Below are 26,461 nucleotides of genomic sequence, written 5' to 3' on the forward strand. Positions count from 1 at the left end.
ATGATATCAAGTTATATTTGAAATCATCAATTCCTTTGATGATTGTGCTCCGAAAGTTTGTGATTTCAAATAAACCTGTCGGACTATAACCTAGTGTCGTGTGACTTCTGACCTTGTCTGCCCGAATCCAACACAGGCACCTCCATGTCACCTGTACTATTCCAGTGTAAGTTCTCTGTACTTTCTTCAGGCCTTCAAATGACAGGCATTGTGGTCACATGACTGAGTGCATGATAAACTCTAGTTGCATTTCTCAGGTAAAGAGGGTAAGCATGTCAATCTATGCCAGCCTGAAAGAGCACTTTGCAGCCATAGAAGCAATCTGAATTGGAGTCACTGCTGTAACATAAAGAACATAAATGGTAAGGAATAGATGAATCGATGGAAACACTATATTGTACATTGCTAATTTTAACAAGGGTATGAACTTTGAGCTGTAGGCTTTCTGTCTTGGCCCATAATATGTGCAGAAGACTCAGTTAGAGATCAAAGGTTATTGTATGCGTGTTAAGTAATCTCCAGATTTACCTATGTTAATTGCCTTCTGTGTAGTTGAATGCTGTGTGCCACTTAGATGACAGCATTCTGCTAATGGTGTTCCCTCCCAATGGCCTTGGGCTGCCGAGTTTAGACACACTACAATAAACATTCAGGAATTGGCACTGCTTGCTGTGCAGCTGCCTGCTTACAGCAGTGAAACAAAGCTGCTCAATTGGCAGACAGATGGCAGTGCCATCTGTCAAGTGTGTTGAAATGCATTAGGTTTACTCTGAAAAGGAGATAAACAGTGATGCAGAGAACTGTACAAGCTCAGATCATTAGTTTGAAGCTATCCATAAATTCAAAGAAAAATATTTCCCTGGAAATCAAACATGCAGCTGTTGAAAGATGAAGTGGACAGGCAAAAATACAACTGTTAGAGAGTGTTTCATACAATGTTTACATTGTTTATTCCATTCATAGTACATTCAGCTTCTGCAGTGAAAAAAAATCACTTGAAACAGCATATTTCATATTTTAAAATAAATTGTAAAAGTCTTCTCACTCGGTTCTTTTTTCAATAAAAACAATACTTACTACAGGCCAACTAAGCATTACACAAAGGAACTTGTAAATTGGAAGCTGGCATTTCAGAATGAATTTCACATAGAAACCATAAAGTACAAATTGTTCTGAAGCATCAACTGTTTCTCTCAATGCAGATGCTGCCAGACCTGCTGAGTTTCTTCAGCAATTTTGTTTTTATTCCAGATCTCCAGCATATTGAGTAATCTGCTTTTATTTACTGCAAACGTTTGTTAGTGATTTTACGATGCAATGCACTTATAACATATTCCGTTTCACTCTTTCTATGGCATTGACCCAAAAGTGCATGCCCTAAAACAACAGAAAGAGGAATTTGATATGAACATGTAAATGCAAATTATTTCTTTCATTTCATACATCTGCACAATATCATCATTGACAGTAATTCCCAGGGTTATATTATACAAATTATTTTAATATTTATATAAAAATGAATATGACAGTAAAGGAGAAAAAATACTGTTCCTGCCAAATGATTAGACTGAAGAGAGTGTCTCAAGGTGTAATGCGATATAGTTGTTCCAGTTGATGAGTGGTTGACTTCCAACGAAAGCGACATGATTTCAGATCTCAAAGCTCCCCATCAATCAGTCCCAAATGGTGAGTTAGGTTAGTCAGCTTCCCCCCAAGCATGTAAAGCTTGTGATGTTTTTCGATCTTTACCTCATTTTTCTTACGCATAGACTATTTCTATCAGCAAACCCTCACTACCTATTAAGCAGATGTGCCTTCACACAGCAGATATCTGAATAACAAACCAGAAATTGTTGGAAAAACTCAGCAGGTATGGCAGCATCTGTGCAGAGAAAGCAGAGGTAATGTTTCAGATCCAGTGACCCTTCTTCAGAACTGGATCTGGAATGTTAACTCTGCTGCCAGATATGCTCATTTTTTCCAGCAATTTCTGATTTTCTTCCTGATTTCCAGCATTCATAATTCCTTGGGTTTTTCTGTTTTGGATATCTGAATAGTTGCATTTGTGGTTTGCCAAGGAATCAGATGACTAACAGAAACCCTTGGAATTTAATTGCTCACTAGATATTTCACTCATCCTTATTTGAAAGGCTATGGTTTAAACTATAAGTTGGGTCGTTAAACACATTTATTCACAGAGAATTTTTAATAATGCAGTAATAAAGACAAACAGCAAATTTGTGGTATTCTGCTGAACCTAGCAAGTAATCTTGGTTCAAGTTTAACATTGTTACGTGCTAATTTTCCTTCTCTGAAACTAAGAGATACATTGATCATATATGTCCTTAGGACCCGGAGTGTATCTGTTTCTCTTAATTCATTTATAGGGTATAGGTGGACAGAGGATCCCTTGAAGGGCTAGAATTGTGCAAGAGTTAAAGCCAGCAGGATGGCTTAACCCTTCAGTTTGTCCATTGTTCTCACTGCTTCTGACTGTATTATATACTAAATACTGATGCAGATAGTCTGTGCAGTAGGGAGTGTTTGTAAACTTACCTTCATATGGACTCGGACAGAGTATGCTTGTGGACCCCTGCTGATCTGTTACTGCCAGCCGCCATTCTCCTCCCTGCTCCCACACTGATGAACGATCGATCTTGGGGCCTCTGCCAGCAATGCATCTGGAGAATTGCAAACCATGCCAGGCACCCACAGTTTGCCATAATTATTAAGATGAGGTCCACAGCCTAATTTTGGCAATTTGTGACATATTTTGGCTGGAGAAGGGTAACCATTATTAGGCTGCTTACAAGCTGTTATTAAATTGGCATAGTGATCATTTACTGAGGACCTGATTGTTGAAATTTTTTTTCCATCCTCGAGGTGTGTGTGTGTGCTTTATGATTTATTTTGGTATTTTAAGTTTTATTTAGCAGTCATTGATCTTCCTAATGTTTATATTTTTATTCTTTTCACAGTCCTGGTATCTGGGATAGTTGAAGTTCCCTTTCAAGTATTACAGAAGCTATTTAATCATGTTTCAAGAAACATGGTCGAGCGTCAACTTTGGTTTCAAGTTTAAAACAGAGAGAAACAAGGGAGAAGACTATTTATCAACTCGCCTTTAAAAGAAAATGAAAAGTCAGAAACACTATCATCCTACCAACATGTTCCGAAGATGGGTGCAATTCACTTCTTCCATTGGCTGAAGCTTAGCCTGAGGTTTCCCCATCTGTTTTATGCAAATAAGCCTTTATACTTCTTAAAAAAAATTTCAGAACAAAGTTTACTAAATCTGCTTTTGAAAGGGTGGGAAAATTCATCTTCATTAGTCGAACATAATTTAAAGTTACATTATGGTTTTCTTTTGATTTCTCCTTTTTAAAGAGTAAAGGAAGCATTACTTACACGAAGGATGGATGCGCAGTATTGTGCATAATCATTTAGAAGCCATCCAAACCTAGTCTTCAAGTGCTGAAATGCACAGAATGAGTATAGCTGTGCATTGGAATACCTGAGGTCAATTAAAAGTTATCACAGTTTAGGACAATTCTTCACATTTATTGAAATCATTCTGGATTGTAACAATGTGCACAGTTTTTGTTTACTAACTTCATTGCAAAGTTCTAAACATCATAAAAACATGCACTAATGAAGCCTACACATTGGAGACCATCACTTCAATATGGCTAATTCATTAGCTTGGCGTCAAGTTATATTCCTTGTTTCTGTTTCAGACATTTGGGCAAGCTAAACATAAGAAAGAATATTTTTCTACTACACAAATAAATGTGTTTAATGCATTGGTAAAAAAAAATCAAACAATTGTTCGGACTGGCATATTTAAAATTAGACAGTTCCTTGGTACCAACATTGCAGTTCAAACTAATCAGGGTGATATTTCCCTAGTCTCAACCTGTCAATTACTGGGAACATCATGAAGCAAATTCTCTTCCATTGCTTATAAACTAAAGAAGATACTAAATATATTCGGTGTTAGAAACATCCTGCACCACAGGTTGGTCAGTAAATGATTTAATTTACCTAAAACTTTAAACACATTTTCAGAATTATTTAACCACAGCATACCATAAAGCAAACCATTCAGTAACATCGCTTACTATTTCTCAATTACAATTTTCCCACCCTACTTAGTTTTTGCATGTAGCTAAGAGCACAGATGAAGATGCTCATCTACCAGAGCAGTAGATTTATTGGTTTTAGTTATTATCGCTTCTTCACTAGTGCATGACATAGACCAGAAAATACATACCTAGCTTTTGGTGATAATGTTGGGAGGCAAAGGGTGGCTGCAGATTGAGTGTGGGGAAGTTCTTCATACGCAATGCAAGTGCAAGGCCTCACGCTACCATACATACTTTACCTTTCCCTCCTGGCTACAGGTTGCATTTATTTTCACAATTAAACATACAAATAGCTGCAAACTCAGAGTATCTTTAGCTTAGTGGAATACATTTTGGGAGCAGGGTAGAAAATTGTTTCAAGATCAATATTTTTGTGTATTTTTTAATTGTAAAGTTAAACACAATGTGTTTAGACCCCCCCCCCAACCCCCCCAGGTAATTACACCTTTCTGCCAGTAGCTTATTTTACAAAAGAACAGCAGCAGAATTGAACAAGGTCTAACTTGGTTACAAAAAGATTCTTGGGAAGGTAACGTCCAATCAATAGTCAACTTTAAATTGGGGAAATAAAGATAGTGGTGGTTTTTAAAGGAACAGGTTAACTGCCTGTTTAAGCAGAGACAAAAAAAATCTTTTGTAAAGATTTAAGAGGCAAGTGCAATTGAAAGGAAGCAAATTTGTATCTTAGTGATTCTTTGTAACTTGTCCTTGTACCCCAGGACTGTAAACAGGGGAAAATTGTCGCCAGGCGACTGTGGCACAAAAGTGCACCCTAACCTCCCCCCCCCCTCCCCCACCCACCTTTCACAGGTGAACACAAATGCCTTAGTCAGTATGTTACTTGTTATTTTATTTTTTTAACCAGAGGGTAGCCAGCTGCACTCTTATAAAATTAAAAAGACAGCACTTGTGCACATAATATCATTTGTTAAACTGACACATATCAAAAGCAATATTTGGCATAATTTAGTTTTGTTCACAACTGAATGCTTTTGACAAAAGTAGCCTGCATCTGAACAAATTTCTCTCCATGTAAGCTTATATTTCTTGGTTAGGTACAGCCTTCCCTGAGCTAAATGCTGGCATCCAAACCTCACAAGAGTGTAAACAGCAACAGTGAGGCAAACTCTAAACGTATTTATATTGACATGTTATTTTTCATCAAAGGTGCTGAGTGATGCATGGTGCTTTGATAGTAAACTTTGTGATCCAGCAAAAAAAGATCAGCTGAATTGCTGAATTCTGACGTGCATGGCAACTATGTGCGGGCTTCACTCTTTTCCCTACAAAATCCTTTCCTAATTTGCACGGAATTTTATACCACATTATGTGCCTTGCCTTTGAGAAAAAAATGTTTAAAAAAATCCTTGGTATCACTGCACAATCTTTTGGCTGCATGTATGGTTGCTTGTCATTAAAAAAAAAAGTTGCCATTGGTAAAAATGTAAGGGTTTATGATTTTTGCTTCATAGGACATTGTAACAGCACTAATTATCAGTATTCCAGTGATTCTGTGGACTTTCGTATAGAATATATTCATCTTGCGGTCATGTAGGAACATTGCTTTTGGACGTTATTTGTCACTAATACTTTAATGGAAAGTGTTTCATTTTTAATTCTCCCTACTTGCGTCTTCCAGCTCCTTTTATTTTGAATCTTTGGAAAATATGCAATACCAGTCTTGTCTATCGTGATAGAGCATTTAGCTTGTTTAATCATTTTGAGTTAGCACACTTGATAACTACAACATCATACTTTTCTATTTTTTTTAAATATTAATTTTGTTTTAATTGACCAAAGTTGGTGCTGCTCTCTATACAGAAAGAAAAATAGGTCCTTCTCCTGTTATAAGTAATGCTTGATGCATGATTAGGGAAGGCTGAAAATGGGGGGAGGGGGGAAATGTATATTTACAGTACAGCTGTGAAGCACCACACTGGCAACACATTATAAAAACAAGGTTAGTCTTGTTTTATTTTCCTGTGTGTCCTGGTGGCTAAAGCATTGGATGCTAGATAATAATTTCCTTAATTAGAATAAACTGGACAGGCTCCATTTCGCAAAGTACAGTGGCAGCTGATCAGGCAATTGATGTAATAAATCCACTGGGCCCAACATTTTGACCCAGTGTGGTACAAGCCTCTATAAGTTGTAAATTGTCAAACTGTTTTCAATCAAGTAAATGTTTTTCTTGCATGTTGTTTCGAGAGATTTGGATTTCAACAGTGCATTAATCTCTAATTTTGACTAAAGATAGGATTCCTTTGCGCTACTTTTTAAAAAAAAATTGTTGACTCAATTACAACTCTTGGTATGCAGAACTTCTTTGTCCTTTGTACCAGAATCTGGTTCGAAAAGGAAATAGGTCACATCATTTCTATAGATATGTGCACTATTCAGCCAGGCCCTAAGTGCTTCACAGCCTACACTGTCAACTGGCCTGAACTTTAAGGGGAAGCTTCTATTCTAGTCCGAATATGAAAAACCATGAATTAAAGTTGTACATAAAGAATCAACAAATGAATAACACAAAGCAATAGTTGTGGGGTGTCAATTTGGCATGGTAACATTGTTCAACAAAATTGCCATCTACACAAAGGTGGAATGATAAAATGATAACCAAGACATATATAGCTCTGCTTTAAGACCCTACTAATGTCTCCGAGCTTTAATAATTTGTGTTTAATTGACACTTGGTATGCTAACTGGGATGCTGCACAAGGGGTACAAGAAATAGGGGAATGCCAGCAAGTTTGATCCTTGTCACATCCTTGTCTTGGACATTAGCTGCCTTCTTTGCAGACTGTGTAATTTGTATGCTGTATAGTTTTATTAAGTATGTTTTACTTAATCAACCCTATTTTATAAGGCAAAGACTTTTGTAATGAGAAAAGTACAAAAAAAGTTTCATTACACTGGCTTATTAAGAATGTTCAGCATTATATACCATTTGTAGAGTATTCTTCCTCCATGGGAACTGGATTTGAGTTAAACTCTCCTGTTACCCTTATTGTATTTAAATACAGTAATGTCCTCATTTTTATGGTTTTGCATATTCCTATACTTTAAAAGTATAGGCTTCTGGTGTAAAAGAGCCATTGTAAATGGAAAAAATGCTTTATTTTATGAAGAGTAATTATGTCAAACTTGTAAGAAACACTTGGAATTTTGAGAAGGAGTGTTGTCATTGTAGTCTCTTTGACTGTTTTAAAGAAAAAAGTCTGTAGACTTTCAAGTGCTAAACTGGTGGGAGTAGAACAGATTATGTGTACTCTTTGTAGGGCTAGGGAGCCCAACAAATTGTTGTATGCAATGTACAGTATTGTTTGTGCAAAGGACAATGCAATGCTGGTAGCTAGTTTATTTTTAAGGCAGGACAGAAAACATTGTTTACATGTGTATTCCAACCCTTGGCAATGGCTGACTGCATGCTCCGTGAAATCCTTGTATAAGAATTCCTTTAGTGAATTCTCTTCCATCGTTCAGACTCTCAAGCAGGATAGAATGCTGCCACAGTCAAACATGTGACTTATTATTATTCCTAAAGGGGTTCTGAGTTGGCTGATAACTTTTGTTGGGAAATGTAGGGTGAACACTGTCACTAGTGCAGTTTTGCAGCCACAGTTATATGCAGTGCAGACAGTGAGGAGATCTTTGTCCCTTTAATTGAGGAATTTTCATGATCCATCCAACCTTTCTGCATTTAATAGAACCTTCTAAATTTTACTGTCACCTCATCAGTGTTTCTTTTCCTGTAACATTCCATTTTACAATTGACTGACAGGCCACTTAATTCAATGCACGTAAAACTCGTTCCACTTTCTCTTAAGCAGAAAGAAGTATGTGTCTCCATTCTCCAAGTCATACTTCTAAAATTTACAATGACAGATATTGATATTTTTCAGTCCTGCCAGTTTTGAAGTTTCGGTTTATTTACCTGTCAGCTGGAAAAGCATTTTTGTAAAAATTGAATGAAATGTGTAAAAGCACATTACTTTTACTTTCAATGAAATTCACTGAATTTATTATCCCCTTGATGTATTTTTGGTGGATCTATAAAGCACTGCTAGATAATATAATTTTCAATTAAAGTCCAAAATACAGTCTTGTTCACTGTGATTAATAAATTTTTTTCAATGAAGTTTCTAACTAAAATTTTCATCAAGGGAAACCCCAAGATTCTTAAAGTTTAACCTCCAGAAGATACCAATAAATTCTGAGCTTTGTCAAACACTGAGTGTTAAAACCACCTGCTCTAACAAAGAGCACTGCTGATCTAGGTGATTGGTGTCCCCTAACAACTCCTGTTTTGATTTCACTGATGTGATGCTCTCGAGGATAAAGTGGGTGTACGCATCCAAACAGCTCAACTCACCATTCAGTCTGCACAGTAAAGATCTGCAAAACTTGTGCTGTAAGATAGCATGCACTAGATGTCAAGACATCCAATCAGGAACTGACAAAATTTATTTCCCTTCTCAAACCCTGGACAAATTTGCACTGTTCCACATCTTTCACCTTTTCCGTTTCTGCAATAACTCGAGGCAGGGACTGAAACGGAACAAGCTGCCATTGACATTGCCATTAGTCACAGCGTTAGTAAAGCCAACACCATTCTTAGGTCTACACCACAGATATATTTTTTCTAAGGTTTTATCTAACCCCCTGCAAAATGTGCCAGTTGCTTCAGTTAGCCTGAAGGGAATATGCAAATTCCATCACAATTTCCATTTTTTTTCTGTTGTGCAGCTCCTTTGCAGCAATGCGCAATGACACACGTTAAGCAGCCAGATTACATTTTGTAGAAAGCAGTAGATATACTGGTATTGTTGTTTCACATACACAGCTCATCTAAACATCTGTAACTGGGTCTCTGGAAATCTCTTTGAAAGACAGTAAGTGAAAAGGAAACGCATGAGTTCTCAAGGACAGCTAAAGAGACACCTGACTGACTGTCATTATAAAGGCATTTTAGTCAGACTGTGCAAAACTCTGAATTGCAAGAAAGTTTGTGAATGTTCTTGTTGATGTGCTAATGCACAAAGCATTTTTCAGGCTGGTTTGGAAATTTAGTTTTCCATCTCTGACAATCAGGCTGAGAAGGCCTCAGCCTTGTTTACATGGTAGGTGAATGTTAATTGGGTTCTGTGTGATGTGGACTTTGCAGAGCCCAGTATTCATCCCTGTACATTTTAAACTTTTAAGATTACCTCCACCAAGATAATGTTATTCCTAAAACCTGCTTTTATTAACTGTACCCCTATCTACATTTTTTAGACATGAAGATTATTAACTATTGTTAGATTCTTTTATATTTTACAAAATCAAATACTTTCCAGTGCTTAACTGATTCAAACCCTGTACGCATAATGTCAGGAATACAGTCCCAAATTCTAGATCTCTCTAATTGGAAAGTTCAGTTCTCAGAGTCCAAAGCCCAAAACTAACTGTTGTTAGTGTGCACTAAGCTCTGCAAAGGAGGAGGCCGAGAGAGTTAGGTAGTAAAAGAAGCACTGTAGTTCACTTGTGCTCCTATACAACAATGTACAGTTAAAAAAAAATTGGGAAGTCTGCCAGCCAGGAATAAAAATAATTGATCTAGCATTGATCCCATTAAACTAATGGAAACAGTTAAATATCCCAGCAATGCAACAAATGTCCTCGGAATTCAATGATTAAAAATTTCATACAAAGCAAATTGGTTAATTCTTCTTTTTCACAACATTGTGAACTGAAGATAATTTCACACCCAGGCCTTCTTTGAAGATCATTTTGTTAAACATTGAAGAATACTGATGATAGGAATTGCTCAGCACAATTCGAGACTCCTGTACAAACAGCGTATCATCTTATACTTATTGAATTCCTGGGTAACATTTGTTTACTCTGTACCACAAGTTTGTCAGGCGATTTCTTTTTAAAAATTAGAAAGTTTTGATTACATTTAATAATTAATACTGTTCCTTTAAATTGTATATTGTATTTCCAGTATTCTAGATCTGTTTGTTCTTGCAATACAATCTCGTGGAGGTGCATGTTCAAAAGATTATTTCTGCACAGAAGCATATACACAAATATTAATTATTTCAATATTGTGAAGCTCATTTTGAAGAAATAAAAATTCAATCAGTGCACTATCAAAAACCTAAGGTACAGCTACAACATTTAAAAGACATTTGGTTAAGTACAAGTGTAGGACAGGTTTGGAGGGATATGGGCCAAACACAGACAGGTGGGGCAGGTTTAGTTTAGGAACATGGTTAGCGTGGCCTAGTTGAAACGAAGGGTCTGTTTCCATGCTGTATGACTCTATGACTATTGTATTTTATTGCAAGCCAGTAACCAAAGGAAATATGTTTCAAAGCCTTAATCCATCTACAGAACCCAAATGAGGCAGCTCCATGTAAGCAAGGTTATGCTTCGCGTGCTTTGATCCATCTGCACTGAATTTTACTGAATGAAATAGCAGGAAAATAGGCAAAACATCCATCGATGCAGCATATTTTCTGCATATAGCCCATAGGGAGTAATCTGTTGATTAGCATGACAGCAGCAAAGAAGGAGGAATAAATTCATCTTCCTCTTTTTTTCTAAATCTGAGCTTTGATGCTGATCATAGTTGTATAGAGGGCAATGATCTGATAAGCAGTTGCATTATTCTCTGCAGTTGTTTCTAACAATTTTAACAAGCCAGCAGAAAAGTACCAAAAACATTTTTAATAAATGCAGTGCCTGATAATCGACTGCTGGATTCAATTTTGCTTTGCAAGACCTGGTTTTCACAGTTTGTCATTTTTTAAAAATCTTTGTTGCACAGGCTCTATGACAAATGTCCTTTGAACATCACTGTTGTAATTCCATATGTATTACATCGCACATATTCTGAGAAGAGAATATTTCTCTGAGAACACGTTGACACCGTGTTATTTCTGAGGGTTTTTCATTATATTTTAGAATATTACGGTAGTTACCACAGTAGTTAACCGCTTGCTTGCTGCACAGACATACACACACTACACACCAGGACAAACTTGTGGCTCTTTAGTTGCTTGAAGCAAACTTCTGACAAAATAAAACCTTTCATGATCACAGTTCTACTCCAACAACTAAAAATAATCATTTATTTTGATTGTACTTGTCTTTTGATTTTTAGCTAATTATGTAAAGGGACACTTGTACAAAGACTAGCATCTTTCCTGCTGCTTTTGTACACAGATGTACAGTATATACGTAACTAAATCACCACTCGTTTTAAACTGGTGTGAACTCAGCTTGACATTTGATTATAATTGTATTCAGCCATTACTGTTAGCAGCTGCTCATACTACATACAATTACTGGAAGTGAATATGTTTCCCTATGCAAAAAAAGTTAAAAAAAAATAAACAAGCTATGCTACAGTTCTGACTCTGGTGTTTTCTTTGAAGCTTTTCATCATGGGAAGTGTTGTGACCACTCTGCATTTCTCAGAACTTTATTTTTTGCAGAGGGTGTGTTTCTTTGCTGAGCAACTATGTAAGGAAATAGTCTACCAGTGAAACCTTTAACTTATTTTCATAGGTTCTTGAGAAATATTGGACCACTCAGGTTGAAAAGTGACAAGAAGGAGAAGGTTTTTTTAGATTAGATTACTTACAGTTTGGAAACAGGCCCTTCAGCCCAACCCGACCCGCCGAAGCGTAACCCACCCAGAATACCCCTTTACCTAACACTACGGCCAATTTAGCAGAGCCAATTCACCTAACCTGCACACTTTTGGATTGTGGGAGGAAACCCACACAGACACGGGGAGAATGTGCAAACTCCACACAGAGAGTCGCCTGAGGTGGGAATTGAACCCGGGTCTCTGGCACTGTGAGGCAGCAGTGCTAACCACTATGCCACCGTGCCCCCATAAAATCTCAAAGCGGATTTTACAAAAAGACAGCTGAAGGAGTTGGAGTTCCATGAATCTTGGATAAAATTAACTAGAGTAGGAAACAATATAGTTAATTTTAATTTTAAAACCCTGCAAAGGTTGGGGTAAGGAATATTTAGAGCTGAGAAGAAAAAGCTCAAAGCAGCAAAAATTGGACAACTGAAATACAGAGGCAGTACTCAGGAACAGGACATTGTTGTCGATATGAATACTGAGGCACGAATAAGTAGAATGGATGGCTTTGAGATATGTAGAGAAGAGGTGTTGGAAATTCTGGCAAGGGTGAAAATAGATAAGTCCCCTGGGCCTGATTGCATTTATCCTAGGATTCTCTGGGAAGCAAGGGAGGAGATTGCAGAGCCATTGGCCTTGATTTTTGTGTCCTCTTTGTCTACAGGAGTAGTGCCAGAGGACTGGAGGCTAGCAAACGTGGTTCCCTTGTTCAAGAAGGGGAGTAGGGATAATCCTAGTAACTATAGGCCAGTGAGTCTCACTTCTGTTGTGGGCAAAGTCTTAGAGAGAATTGTAAGGGATAGGATTTATGCACATCTGGATAAGAATGATGTGATCAAGGATAGTCAGCATGGTTTTGTGAAGGGCAGGTCGTGCCTCACAAACCTTATTGAATTCTTTGAGAAGGTGACGAAGGAGGTAGATGAGGGGAAAGCGGTAGATGTGGTATATATGGATTTTAGTAAGGCGTTTGATAAGGTCCCCCATGGTAGGCTACTGCAGAAAATACAGAGATATGGCATTGAGGGTGAGTTGGAGGTTTGGATTAGGAATTGGCTCTCTGGAAGAAGACAGAGGGTAGTAGTTGATGGCAAAGGTTCATCTTGGAGTGCTGTCACTAGTGGTGTTCCGCAAGGATCTGTTTTGGGACCATTGCTGTTTGTCATTTTTATAAATGACCTGGAGGAAGGGTTAGAAGGTTGGGTGAGCAAGTTTGCGGATGATACGAAAGTCGGAGGAGTTGTAGACAGTGAGGAAGGATATGGCAGGTTACAGCGGGATATAGAGAAGCTGCAGAGCTGGGCAGAAAGGTGGCAAATGGAGTTCAATGTAGCTAAGTGTGAAGTGATTCACTTTGGTAAGAGTAATAAAAAGATGGATTACTGGGCTAATGGTAGACTACTTGGTAGTGTGGAAGAGCAGAGGGATCTTGGTGTCCATGTACACAGATCTCTGAAAGTTGCCACCCAGGTAAATAGTGCAGTGAAGAAGGCTTATAGCGTACTGGCTTTTATTGGTAGAGGAATAGAGTTCCGGAGTCCTGAGGTCATGCTGCAGTTGTATAAGACTCTGGTGCGGCCGCATCTGGAATATTGTGTGCAGTTTTGGTCGCCATACTATAGGAAGGATGTGGAGGCACTGGAACGGGTGCAGAGGAAGTTTACCAGGATGTTGCCTGGTATGGTAGGAAGATCCTATGAGGAAAGGCTGAGGCACTTGGGGTTGTTTTCTTTGGAGAAAAGAAGGTTTAGGGGTGATTTGATAGAGGTGTACAAGATGATTAGGGGGTTAGATAGGGTTGACAGTGAGAACCTTTTTCCACGTATGGAGTCAGCTATTACAAGGGGGCATAGCTTTAAATTAAGGGGGGGTAGATATAGGACTGATGTTAGGGGTAGGTTCTTCACTCAGCGAGTCGTAGGATCATGGAATGCCCTGCCAGTAGCAGTAGTGGACTCTCCCTCTTTATGGGTATTTAAGCGGGCATTGGATAGGTATATGGAGGATAGTGGGTTAGTGTAGGTTAGGTGGGCTTTGATCGGCGCCACATCGAGGGCCGAAGGGCCTGTACTGCGCTGTATTGTTCTATGTTCTATGTTCTATGTTCTACTCTGCGATACCCAATACATGTCTCAGGCTTTAGATGTTAAGAAAGTTTTCTTGCACTAAGATGTGAATAATATGAATATTTTCCACCTTCCAGGGAACATGAGTAGAATGGCTTTGGTTGCGAATGCTTCTTGCCAGAGTTCACATAAATCAGTTATCAGCTGGATCAAACAGCCAATGAGAAGAAGCAGACAGAACAACACTTAAGATGAATAAATGGGGGATTTTGATAAGAATACATCAACATGGATTTCTACTGAGCTGCACATTCAGAATAGGCATCAATTTACAGGTTGAGGAAAGCACCCCCTCAAAAGGAAAGTCAGTGTGAGGCATGGGGCATTTAATTCCTGGACTGATTAAAATAACATCGGACACCCTCCTGCAGAGAATGACATCAGGACCATGAGCCGCAGCAAAGAATAAACAACTTGCAGCATTAAATATGAGGGATTAGCAACTCCATTAATTTTATTGCACCCAATCTGAGAACTTAAACACAGCCCTGTTTGACCCTTTTCTTCCTGCAATAAAGAACCTTGCCGCCCACTGTGCCACCGTGGGCGGCACGGTGGCACAGTGGTTAGCACTGCTGCCTCACAGCGCCTGAGACCCGGGTTCAATTCCCGCCTCAGGTGACTGACTGTGTGGAGTTTGCACGTTCTCCCCGTGTCTGCGTGGGTTTCCTCCGGGTGCTCCGGTTTCCTCCCACAGTCCAAAGATGTGCAGGCCAGGTGAATTGGCCAGGCTAAATTGCCCATAGTGTTAGGTAAGGGGTAAATGTAAATGTAGATGTAGGGGTATGGGTGGGTTACGCTTCGGCGGGGCGGTGTGGACTTGTTGGGCCGAAGGGCCTGTTTCCACACTGTAAGTAATCTAATCTAATCTAATCTAATCTAATCTAATCTAATCTAAAAACCTTAGAACCATTTGAACAGCTTGTGTATCAATGGTAGTCTTTCAATACAGATCCTGAAACTGCTATTAAACTGTGGATCAAAGCCAAAATGTAATAAAGGTGATTAATACCAAACCTATTACCTGCCGATCATTTCTCACCCTAACGATCAATCAATACTCTTCTTCTTTGAGGAAGGCTTACTACTTTATTCCTATGAGGACTGAACAAAGCAGTTGGAATTCTGCTGTTCCCTACCTTAGGATTCTAAGATGGTTATAACTATTCTGTCCTGGGGGTTTGTGCCTGTGAGGGACTGACTGGAGACTGCTGAAATTCGTGCTCTGCATGCTTGGTCCAGCTGATTGCTGGCACCAGGGTAACATGGGGTGAGACTAGCCGGAAGGTAAGTGTGCTGGCATCCTGAAAGCAGTTGACATGTATTGCTCCCATCATGCCTTTTCCACTCCCATGTGGCTGTTGCTCATTGATTGCACTAGTCTGAGGAAGCGCAGACAACAGAAGATAAAAAGCCTCAATCCACTTGATCCATAAGTTTGTGCAAGTTGGATTGCATGTGTGTATGGTTGGCCATTTAATCTCCAACTTGCTCCCAAATCGATGAGGGTCAGATGCAATGTCGCAGGACACAGCCACATTATCAAGAGCAGGCTCTTGGAGACTGGAAGCAGAGACTAGAACCTGCAGTTTTTCTTGCTGGGCTTCTGTAGTTCTCATATCTAACTGCATAACAACATTACAGAAAGGTCCCTGCTCCACTATCTGCTGCTTCTCATTGTGGAGTTCACCACCTCACTGACTACCCCAATATTGGACCAATGTACCAATGAGTTGGATTGATGAAGTGAGTATTTGCATGTGTATCTACTTATTCACATTTGCCGCTCCTTGTAAGGTCACTGTCCCTTTATTTAATGACCTGGAGAGAAGGGGGACAGCGGCCATCTTTTTTGTAGCCTCTGTACCATAGTGCCGTGACCTTCCCCATGAATAGGGTCAGGAAGCAGGTCCTGAATCCATCTCAGGATGGGGACAGGGATCAAACTTTATGTTTGTGGCACCAGTCATCCAACCCCTGACTGAAACCAACACACGCGTTTGCTCCAAAATCATTTTACTGTACATGGATATTATAGCCTGAAGCTGGAGATTCCAACCATTTTCTATCACATGAGCTGGTGGAGAATAGCTCCCTCCATTATCACCTGCCCTTGGCCAAGTTATGACGCGTCTTTCTTGACTATCAAGTCCTGAAGTGGGATGTTGACCCAGAGCCTCTGCCTCAGAGGTAGAGATGTTACTTTACCACAAGACAAGGTGGGAGTTTACAAGATGATAACAGTGATGTACAAATAAAATACAACAGCAGGACCTCTGCTGCCCTGGCATTGCAGAGTTCCTCATTCAGCATCTCCATAAATGCTCTGCCTTATATATACGTGGAGGCCTTAACTTCTCACTTTCAATTGAGTGTGGATCTGATTTTACTGCCCCTAATTGGTTGCAATAAGTAGTGTATTACTCTGTTTTTAATCTGTGGTGGCCAAATTTCAAGTAAATTTATTACAGATTTACAAGTGGCTCAGGAATTAACAGCCTGCTGTGACTTTAGGGAGTTGGACCTTACCCAATGGTTGATTCATTTCACTGAATCTTGAAGAAGACAAGTTTTACATTTGAGGTAATTGAAGTACTGTTGTTTTCTTGTGTTTGGGTTCCCTTGAGCTTACACAGTTTCTTTTGTACTGTGACTGGATGTCTCCAGGATCAGGATCAGCTGACAGGTGATGTTATAGTGTAATGGTTGAATGGTGATTTTATCTTCATGGCCTGAGCAGCAATATGGCAGAACAGAACACAGTGACAACTTTTGAAAGGTCCCATGAACTCACTGGAATTATTTGCTGTACATTCTCCAAAGAGAAGGTATCCTCTCTGTCACATTACTGCCTAGGTTGCTAGGGAGCAGCGAGGTGCTGATTAAGAGGAAAATTATTGCATGTTAACGACCTTATTAAATGCACCACTTAGTTAATTAATATGCAGCTTCCTGTCCTATCACCCACTGTGAGCAAGCTAGAATTGTTGACGTGGAAGTCAGTGTGGATTACTGGCAGCTTGAGATTGCTGCTCGCTCCAAAATATCTCTATGTCCAACACCAGGCGCCAAAATCTCAGGACATGCTACATAGGTACCGATCACATCCACCCTGTAATATTCTATGTTTCTATGAGGCTCTTCAGTCTCTTGAAATGTGGCACCTTCTAACTCATTTCTCTTGGTTCCCTCATGTTCTCTGAACCAACCTCAGTGGTACAGTCTAATTTATCTCAGTTTGTGAAAAAAAAGCTGATAGATGAGATGAAAGTGTGAGTCATCATTGGCCCCTATATTTTTGGGAGAGTGGGGTTGTTGTGAAATTAATCCCCACCACAGATCACCATGGTGTAAAATCCGTCAGATAGATTTGCCACTACCAGATTTACTCAACTATCAGTTCAAATACAAGAAGAAATTGGAATAACAACTCTATTGGAAAACTAAACAGAATAACAGGTTATGTAACTACTAAACAGTAACTAATACAATGTAGTAATATCCCATAACACACGCTTGGCAAAGGCATATTCAGTAAAGTAGAATGGTTCACATCCAATTCTCTAGTTCAGGAGGAAAAACATCAGGCGAAAACTCTAAGGGACAGAGTAGCAGGGGAAGATGTGCCTGATATTCCACACAGGCAGAAGGCTGCAACCTGTCTCCAGACTCCTCCTAAATGGTAATATTCACCCATTCCTAGCTTCTTCCCCTTTGCTGAGACATGTGAGTGAATTAGGAATGCAAGAGTAAGGGGTTGGTGAGGAATGCAAGCAGCATTGAGGTGAAGCTATAAATAATAATGACATGGAAGACTAAGAAAATGATAGTGGAGGAAGGTGAGATCAGGCTGAAGCCTATCTCTGAGTTCCTACATACAATTCCAGGATTGTTTACCATGCACTCCCTCCTCCTGTTACATGGACTTGGGTAAGAGAACAGCTTTGGACCTTGCAGCACCTGCCCCATTCACTTCCTCCCTCCTCAGTGTCCAAGGGCACAAACACACCTTTATGTGCACTTCACTCAATCTAGTCTACTGCATTCACTCCTCACAATGTGGCCTCCTCTACATTGGGGAAATAAGGCATAGACTGGGTGACCGCTTCATAGAACACCTCTGATCTATCCAAAACAAGACCCTGAGCTTCCAGTTGCCTGCCACTTCAACACACCATCATGATCCCTAACCAATATCTCTGTCATGAACATGTTGCAGTGCTCCAGCAAAGCTCAGCACTGAAAGAAGAGCACCTCATTTGTCAGCTGGGAACCCTTGTGATGATACTATGGCTTTAAGAGGTGCATTTTGTCCCATTTTGAAGAAGGGTTTTAAGGGAGAGGTGCCGAGCTGATCATTGTTCGGCCTTGGGATTTTTTTGAAGTTGGTACAACAGAAGGAGCCTGAATGGATGGAATCAAGGCTCCCCCCAGAACCAGGATTTTAGTTTTTCAGTAGCAGTTACTGGGGTCTTGAAGCTGGGTTTCAAAGCTGTTGTACATGGCTTCAAATGGACAGGGCCTGGGAAATGAGTATTCAAGGCTATACGTGCTATCGTAAGGACAGACTGACTGGCAGAGGGGGTGGGGTGGCCCTGTTGGTAAGGAATGATATTCAGTCCCTTGCGCGGGGGGACCTAGAATCAGGGGATGTAGAGTCAGTATGGATAGAGCTGAGAAATTCTAAGGGTAGAAAGACCCTAATGGGAGTTATCCACAGGCCCCCAAACAATAGCCTGGATGTAGTGTGTAAGTTGAATAAGGAGCTGAAATTGGCCTGTCGCAAAGATATTACTACAGTTGTTATGGGGGATTTCAACATGCAGGTAGACCGGGAGAATCAGGATGGTACTGGACGCCAAGAAAGGGGGTTTGTGGAGTGCCTCCAAGATGGATTCTTAGAACAGCTTGTGCTGGAGCCAACCAGGGAGAAGGCAATCCTGGATCTGGTGTTGTGCAATGAACCAGATTTGATCAGGGACCTCGAAGTAAAGGAGCCATGAGGAGGTAGTGACCATAATACAATAAGCTTTAATCTGCAGTTTGAAAGGGAGAGGGTACAATCGGAAGTGAGAATATTTCAGTTGAATAAGGGGAACTATGGAGCTATGAGGGAGGAGCTGGCCAAAGTTCAATGGTGCAATACCCTAGCAGGGATGGCAGTGGAGCAACAATGGTAGGTATTTCTGGGTGTAATGCAGAAGATGCAGGATCAGTTCATTCCAAAAAGGAAGAAAGATCCTAAAGGAAGGCCGGGATGGCCGTGGTTGACAAGGGAAGTTAAGGACCATATAAAGACAAAAGGGAAAAAGTATAACATAACAAAGATAAGTGGGAAATCGGAGGACTGGGAAGCTTTTAAAGAACAACAGAGGATTACTAAAAAGGAAATACGCAAATAAAAAATAAGGTACGAAGGTAAACTGGCCAAAAGTATAAGGGAGGATAGTAAAGACTTTTTTAGGTATGTGAAAAGAAAAAAAATGGTTAAGACTAAAATTGGGCCCTTGTAGACAGAAACAGGTGAATTTATTACGGGGAACAAAGAAATGGCAGAAGAGTTGAATTGGTACTTTAGATCTGTCTTCACTGGGGAAGACACGAGCAATCTCCCAGATGAAATAGTGGCTGAAGGACCTGAACTGCAGGGAATTTATATTAGCCAGGAAATGGTGTTGGAGAGTCTGTTAGGTCTGAAGGCTGATAAGTCCCCAGGACCTGATGGTCTGCATCCCAGGGTACTGAAGGAGGTGGCTCTAGAAATTGTGGATGCATTGTTGATCATTTTCCAATATTCTATAGATTCAAGATCAGTACCTGCGGATTGGAGGGTGGCTAATGTTGTCCCACCTTTTAAGAAAGGAGGGAGAGTGAAAACAGAGAATTATAGGCCAGTTAGTCTGACCTCAGTGGTGGGAAAAATGCTGGAGTCTATTATAAAGGACGAAATTACAACACATCTGGATAGCAGTAACAGGATAGGTCAGAGTCAGCATGGATTTATGAAGGGGAAATTATGCTTGACTAATCTTCTGAAACTTTTTGAGGATGTAACTCTGAAGATGGACAAGGGAGATCCAGTGGATGTAGCATACCTGGACTTTCAGAAAGCCTTTGATAAAGTCCCACATAGGAGGTTAGTGAGCAAAGTCAGGGCACATGGTATTAGGGGCAAAATGAATTGAAAATTGATTGGCTGACAGGAAACAAAGAGTAGTGATAAACGGCTCCCTTTCGGAATGGCAGGCAGTAACCAGTGATGTGTCACAGGGATCAGTGATGGGACCGCAGCTTTTTACAATGTACATTAATGATACAGATGAAGGTATTAAAAGTAATATTAGCAAATTTGCTGATGACACAAAGCTGGGTGGCAGGGTGAAATGTGAGGAGGATGTTAGCAGGATACAGGGTGACCTGGACAGGCTAGATGAGTGGATGGATGAATGGCAGATACAGTTTAATGTGGATGAATGTGTGGTTATCCACTTTGGTGGCAAGAACAGGAAGGCAGATTACTACCTAAATGGAATCAAGTTAGGTAAAGGGGCAGTACAACGAGATCTAGGTGTTCTTGTACATCAGTCAATGAAGGTAAGCATGCAGGTACAGCAGGCAGTGAAGAAAGCTAATAGCATGCTGGCCTTCATAACAAGAGGAATTGAGTAGAGAAGCAAGCATGTCTTCTGCAGCTGTACAGGGCCCTGGTGAGATCGCATCTGGAATATTGTGCACAGTTTTGGTCTCCAAATTTGAGGAAAGACATTCTGGCTATTGAGGGAGTGCAGCGTAGGTTCACGAGGTCAATTGCCGGAATGGCAAGACTATCTTACACTGAAAGGTTGGAGCGACTGGGCTTGTATACCCTTAAGTTTAGAAGGCTGAGAGGGGATCTGATTGAGACGTATAAGATTATTAAAGGATTGGACACTCTGGAGGCAGGAAGCAGGTTTCCACTGATGGGTGAGTCCTGAACCAGAGGACACAGCTTAAAAATAAGGGGTAGGCCACTTAGAACAGAGTTGAGGAGAAACTTCTTCACCCAGAGAGTGGTGGGTGTATGGAATGCTCTGCCCCAGAAGGCTATGGAGGCCAAGTCTCTGGATACTGTCCAGAAAGAGTTGGATAGAGCTCTTAAGGATAGAGGAATCAAGGGTTATAGGGATAAGGCAGGAACAGGATACTGATTGAGGCTGATCAGCCATGATCATAATGAATGGTGGTGCTGGCTCGAAGGACAGAATGGCCTACTCCTGCACCTATTGTCTATTGTCTATCTTCCCGTGCTACTCTGTCTCTCAGAGTTTTCTCCTGATTTTTTCCTCCTGAAATGGAGAATTAGATGTGAGACATGCTATTTTACTGAATATGCATTTGCTAAGGGTGTGCTTATGGGATATTACTGCATTGGATTAGTTACTGTTTTGTAGTTAAATAATCTATTATTCTGTTCAGTTTTCCAATAGAGTTGTTATACCAATTTCTTCTTATTGTCAAATTGATAGATGAGCAAATTTGGTAGTGGCAAATGTATCTGATGGATTTTACAGCATGGTGAGCTGTGGTGGGGCTCACAACAATTTCACAACAACCCTACTCTCCCACAAATATAGGGGCCAATGATGACTCACACTTGCATCTCATCTATCAGTTTTTTTCTTCACAAACTGAGATAAATTAGACTGTACCACTGAGGTTGGTTCAGAGAACATGAGGGAACCAAGAGAAACGAGTTAGATGGTGCCACATTTCGAGAGACTGAAGAGCCTCATTGAAACATAGAATATTACAGCGCAGTACAGGCCCTTCAGCCCTGGATGTTGCGCTGCCCTGTGAAACCAATCTGGAGCCCATCTATCCTGCACTACTCCATTCTTGTCCATATGCCTATACAAAGACCAATTAAATGCCCATAAAGTTGGCAAGTCTACAACTGTTGCAGGTAGTGCATTCCACTCCCCTACCACTCTCTGAGTAAAGAAACAACCTCTGACATCTGTACTATATCTGTCACTCCTCAATTTGAAGCTATGCCCCCTTCTGCTAGCCATCACCATCTGAGGAAAAAGGCTCTCACTGCCCACCTTATGTAACCTTCTGATTATATTATATGTCTCAATTAAGTCACCTCTCAACCTTCTTGTCTCTTGTTAATGAAAACAGCTTCAAGTCCCTCAAACTTTCCTCTAAGACCTTACCTCCATATGAGGCAACATCTGAGTAAATCCCCTCTGAACACTTTCCAAAGCTTCCACATCCTTCCTATAATTTGGTGACCAGAACTGCACGCAATACTCCAAGTGCGGCCACATCAGAGTTTTGCGCAGCCGCAACATGACCTCCTGGTTCTGAAACTCGATCCATCTACTAATAAAAGCTAACATACAATATGCCGTCTTAATAGCCCTATCAACCTGGGTGGCAACTTTGAGGGATCTATGCACATAGACAACGAGATCTCTCTGCTCATCTACACCACCAAGAATCTTATCATTCGCCCAGTACTCTTTATTCCTGTTACTCCTTCCAAAGTGAATCACCTCACACTTTTCTGCATTAAACTCCATTTACCACCTCTCAGCCCAGCTTTGCAGCTTCTCTATGTCCCTCTGTAATCTACAACATCCTTCGGCACTATCCACAACTGTACCGACCTTAGTGTCGTCCACAAATTTCTTCACCCTTCTACGCCGTCATCTAGGTCGTTTATAAAAATGACAAACCGCAGTGGCCCCAAAACAGATCCTTGCAGTGCACCACTAGTAACTGAACTCCAGGATGAACATTTCCCATCAACCACCACCCTCCATCTTCTTTCAGCTAGCCAATTTCTGATCCAAACAGCTAAATCGCCCTCAATCCCATGCCTCCGTATTTGTACAGTAGCCTACCATGGGGAACCTTATCAAAAGCCTTACTGAAATCCATATACACCACATCAATGGCTTTACCCTCATCGACCTGTTTGGTCACCTTCTCAAAGAACGCAATAGGATTTGTGGGGCACAACCTACAAAACTGTGTAGACTATCCCTAAATAACTTATTCCTTTCCAGATAATTATAAATCGTATCTCCTATAACCTTTTCCAACATTTTACCCACAACTGAAATAAGGCTCACTGGTCTATAATTACCAGGATTGTCTCTACTCCCCTTCTTGAACAAGGGAACAAACATTTGCTATCCTTCAGTCTTCTGGTACTATTTCTGTAGACAATGACAACATAATGGTCAAAGCGAAAGGCTTAGCAATCTCCTCCATGGCTTCTCAGAGAATCCTAGGATAAATCACATCTGGCACAGGGGATTTATCTATTTTCACACTTTCCAGGATCTCTAACACCTCCTCCTTAAGAACCTCAATCCCATGTAGTCTAGTAGCCTGTTTCTCAATTCCTCCCAACTTGAAGACCCCATCCCGAAGCATAGGTCCCCAAGCCTGTTTCCCATAGCAACAAATCACCTCTTTGTTTTTCCACACCCTCCCACCCCCTTGTGTGACCCTAACCAGACAGCCCCTGGCAATGTGTCCTTAATGGGGGCTGTACAACTCCCCAACAATGTTATCCCCATCACCTGGACTGGATGCTGTGTACTCACAGACTGTGACACGCTCCCCACACTACAGACATTACTGACTGAGATCACCCTGACTGGACCTCTGACTGTGACCAATCCTTAGAATGGTCTGGGAGGCTGCATTGACTTACTATGTCAGGACTCCCTTGTCTGATAGACACCTCCATGGATTTCTGTAAATGCTCCTCCCCTCAGAGTTTGGGAGATATCCACCTGTTAACTGCACATACAAGTTCACACTAGTGACGTTGCATCGATGTCAGGAAGCAGGATACAAGTAGAATCATGTATTTGGAATGGATCTCTGAGTAGATTCGAAGTGAAATCTCGATTTAAGAGATTGGTGCCACAATGAATGCACCAGAGGATTCTTTGTCTGGAAGCGCTAATGTTTGGGGGTGAAGGTGGGGATATTGGTGATAGTTGGTGATAGGCCTCCACACCTTTACCAAACCCTTGAAGAATTCCCTTGACAATTCTGATTGTTTAGTCAAGCCCAGGTATTGATGCAAATTGTGTTAGCTTCTTCCATTTAAACTGTTCTTAAATTTACTTTGAACATGACAGGAGACTGTCAATATTTGTGCAGCCTCTGTTAAATTTTACAAGTGTTTATGTTTACATTTTAGCTTGGAAGGTTTTATTGTTAATTTATATAACCTGACCTCAATCTCTGCCTGACCCACAGTGACTGATTAAACAGTGCACCTTCATTAAATTTCCTTTACAGGATAATAAACAAAAATGTTTTCCATCACCCGGCTTCATATCTTTAATCCTGATAATCTTTCAGTTTCCGATGCTAGGAAGTTTACAGCCTAAGCAAGTGAGGATTAGGGTTAATAAATAACATTGGTGTCATATGTGAAACAGCAGCATATACAGCTCACACTGTGTGGATTGGCTATCCTTTTCATTGGCAGTTACCTACATTGAACAAATTGAGTAATCTGTTCGCCATTGTCATTGACCTCAATCACGAGGCGTGCACTGCTTCTAAAACATTGTACACTGTGCCTAGGTAGGGCAGTTGTGGATTTTGTACCCCTCCAGCACATTACAGAGATTGGTACACACTGGAAAGCCAAAAAGAAGAAGAAGGCAGTATTAAGAGTTTATTTTCTAGCAATATATTTTACATTAGATGTTTCAGATCAAAACATTGCAACCATATTGTCATTTACAAGAATTACAAAATTATAGGCATAATTATGTATCTGCTTGAGAAAAAGTGTTATTTGCAGGACTGTAAAAGGATGTAATATTTTATTTTTTATCAAATAAATTGAAGACAGTGTTTATAATCATACTGCAAGCAGACATGGTGTAAGACATGTCGGACTCAGTTATGCTAGGCCTTTCAAACCAGAATCAATATAAATTAAAAGGTCTGCAATGAAAGTAATAATTAAACGTAACTTTGAGCCAATTTTACTAACGTTCATGTGGAACTTGGCTAATGATTGTATTTTGCTGAAGTCAGCAGGATGAAAGCATTGGACCTCAGTTCATTAAAATATCTTGTTGCGAAAAAAAATGACATCACTTTCCTGCTGTACACCAGCATCAGGCTTGAAATGTGATCTCGACATTTTATATTGTAGTTTCCAGATGACTAATATAACAGCACAGGGAACCTATTTTTGGGACTCCTCGTCTTAAAGGCATAACATCACGACAGTAAAATATCTTGCAATGATTATCCATGAACCAAGGAAATGCTGCAATCATTAATATCATAACACCCTCCCATCCGTTCCTGTCTCTTTGAATTTTAACGATGAAATATCAAATTTGATGTAGTTGGCACTGTGGTGGGTCATCTCAATCGGTTTGGAATTACAAATCTTCTAAATGATTCTGATTCTCCTCAGTTAATGAGTTAGAAATTGTGTGATCCTCCCCCTCAGCCTGACATCTGGCACAAAGTGAAATCCGCAGGTGGGCCTATTCTATTAAAACATCACTGACCTGAAAGCTATAATAGTGTTTTGCTTTCCAGTTACTGCCTGGCATGCTGAGAATTTTCAACACTCTATTTTTAAGTCACTGCAAACAAAATCTGATGCTGCATTCTCTGACAGCCTGGCCAAGTCATAGGGGTTCAGGGCATCTCTTCCTTGCTTCCCATTCATCCTCCTTCTCCCTGTCCTCCTCTCAAGATGACCTCCAGATCCCTTGAAGCAATGGCTGCACTGAGGTCATCACAATGTGATGGGGGTTGCAGCACACCATCAAAAACTTTGAATCGTGTTCTGGAATATCCAGTAGGGCTCTCCCTGAGTGGTTACAGTCGTGAGCATTTTCTAGCAGCTGTCCAGTTGGCTGCCCAATGATGTTCTGAGTTAATTTGTGGCTTCCATACACTCTCCCTGTGTGGTGAGCTGGAGAACTGCATGGTCATCTGTCACATGTAGAAAGGGTCACGGTTGTCTCCAAACAACGATTTTCTGGCTTCAGTAGAAGATGGTGGGTAGAGCTGACTGGTGCAGGATCAGTATCATTGCAGCTGCTAGTTACTGAGCATTTGCCAATATGATATACTTGGCATGTCACATACCAACTGCACATGGATCGAATGGTAATCCCTGCAGCTCCTAAAATCGACAATCGAGTTGTATGAGTAGCTCCAAGTATCTTCCAGAATCCCACCATTCTGACAAAGCCATGTAACTTTTCATCTTTTTCATCCTTCCCTTGACCTTCCTGAAAGAGAAGGTGTCGTTCTGTTCTGGTTGATGATCATAGTAAGCTTTCCCAATTACACTGATGAACAGTTTAGTGAGATGTGTTCGAGAGGCTCCCACCTGGAAGGACCAGAGCACTTAAGTGGTTAAAGCACCAGGGACCTTCATTGCCACTCACAGGACTCAGCCCACCCTGGTATGACGCTCCAGATCGGGTTGTACAAGGTGAACCAGTCTGTGACCATTCCCTGTTGAACCTCATGGGACAGGT

At 40.5% G+C, this 26,461-nt stretch overlaps 1 protein-coding gene across 4 annotated transcripts in view; it reads left to right on the forward strand.

Moving 5' to 3' along the window:
• The window catches only part of nfic (nuclear factor I/C), a 792,066-nt gene extending 780,532 nt beyond the window's left edge, over window positions 1-11,534 (forward strand). For all 4 annotated transcript variants that reach the window (XM_072594043.1, XM_072594046.1, XM_072594045.1 and 1 more), the window contains one exon: window positions 2,979-11,534. In XM_072594043.1, the coding sequence (XP_072450144.1) occupies window positions 2,979-2,996 (18 nt within the window). In that variant the 3' untranslated portion in view covers window positions 2,997-11,534. The remainder of the gene's footprint in view (window positions 1-2,978) is intronic.
• The last annotated feature ends 14,927 nt before the right edge of the window (window positions 11,535-26,461 follow it).

This window comes from Chiloscyllium punctatum, chromosome 24 (genome assembly GCF_047496795.1).
Source record: "Chiloscyllium punctatum isolate Juve2018m chromosome 24, sChiPun1.3, whole genome shotgun sequence".
NCBI classification, from domain to species: Eukaryota; Metazoa; Chordata; class Chondrichthyes; order Orectolobiformes; family Hemiscylliidae; genus Chiloscyllium; species Chiloscyllium punctatum.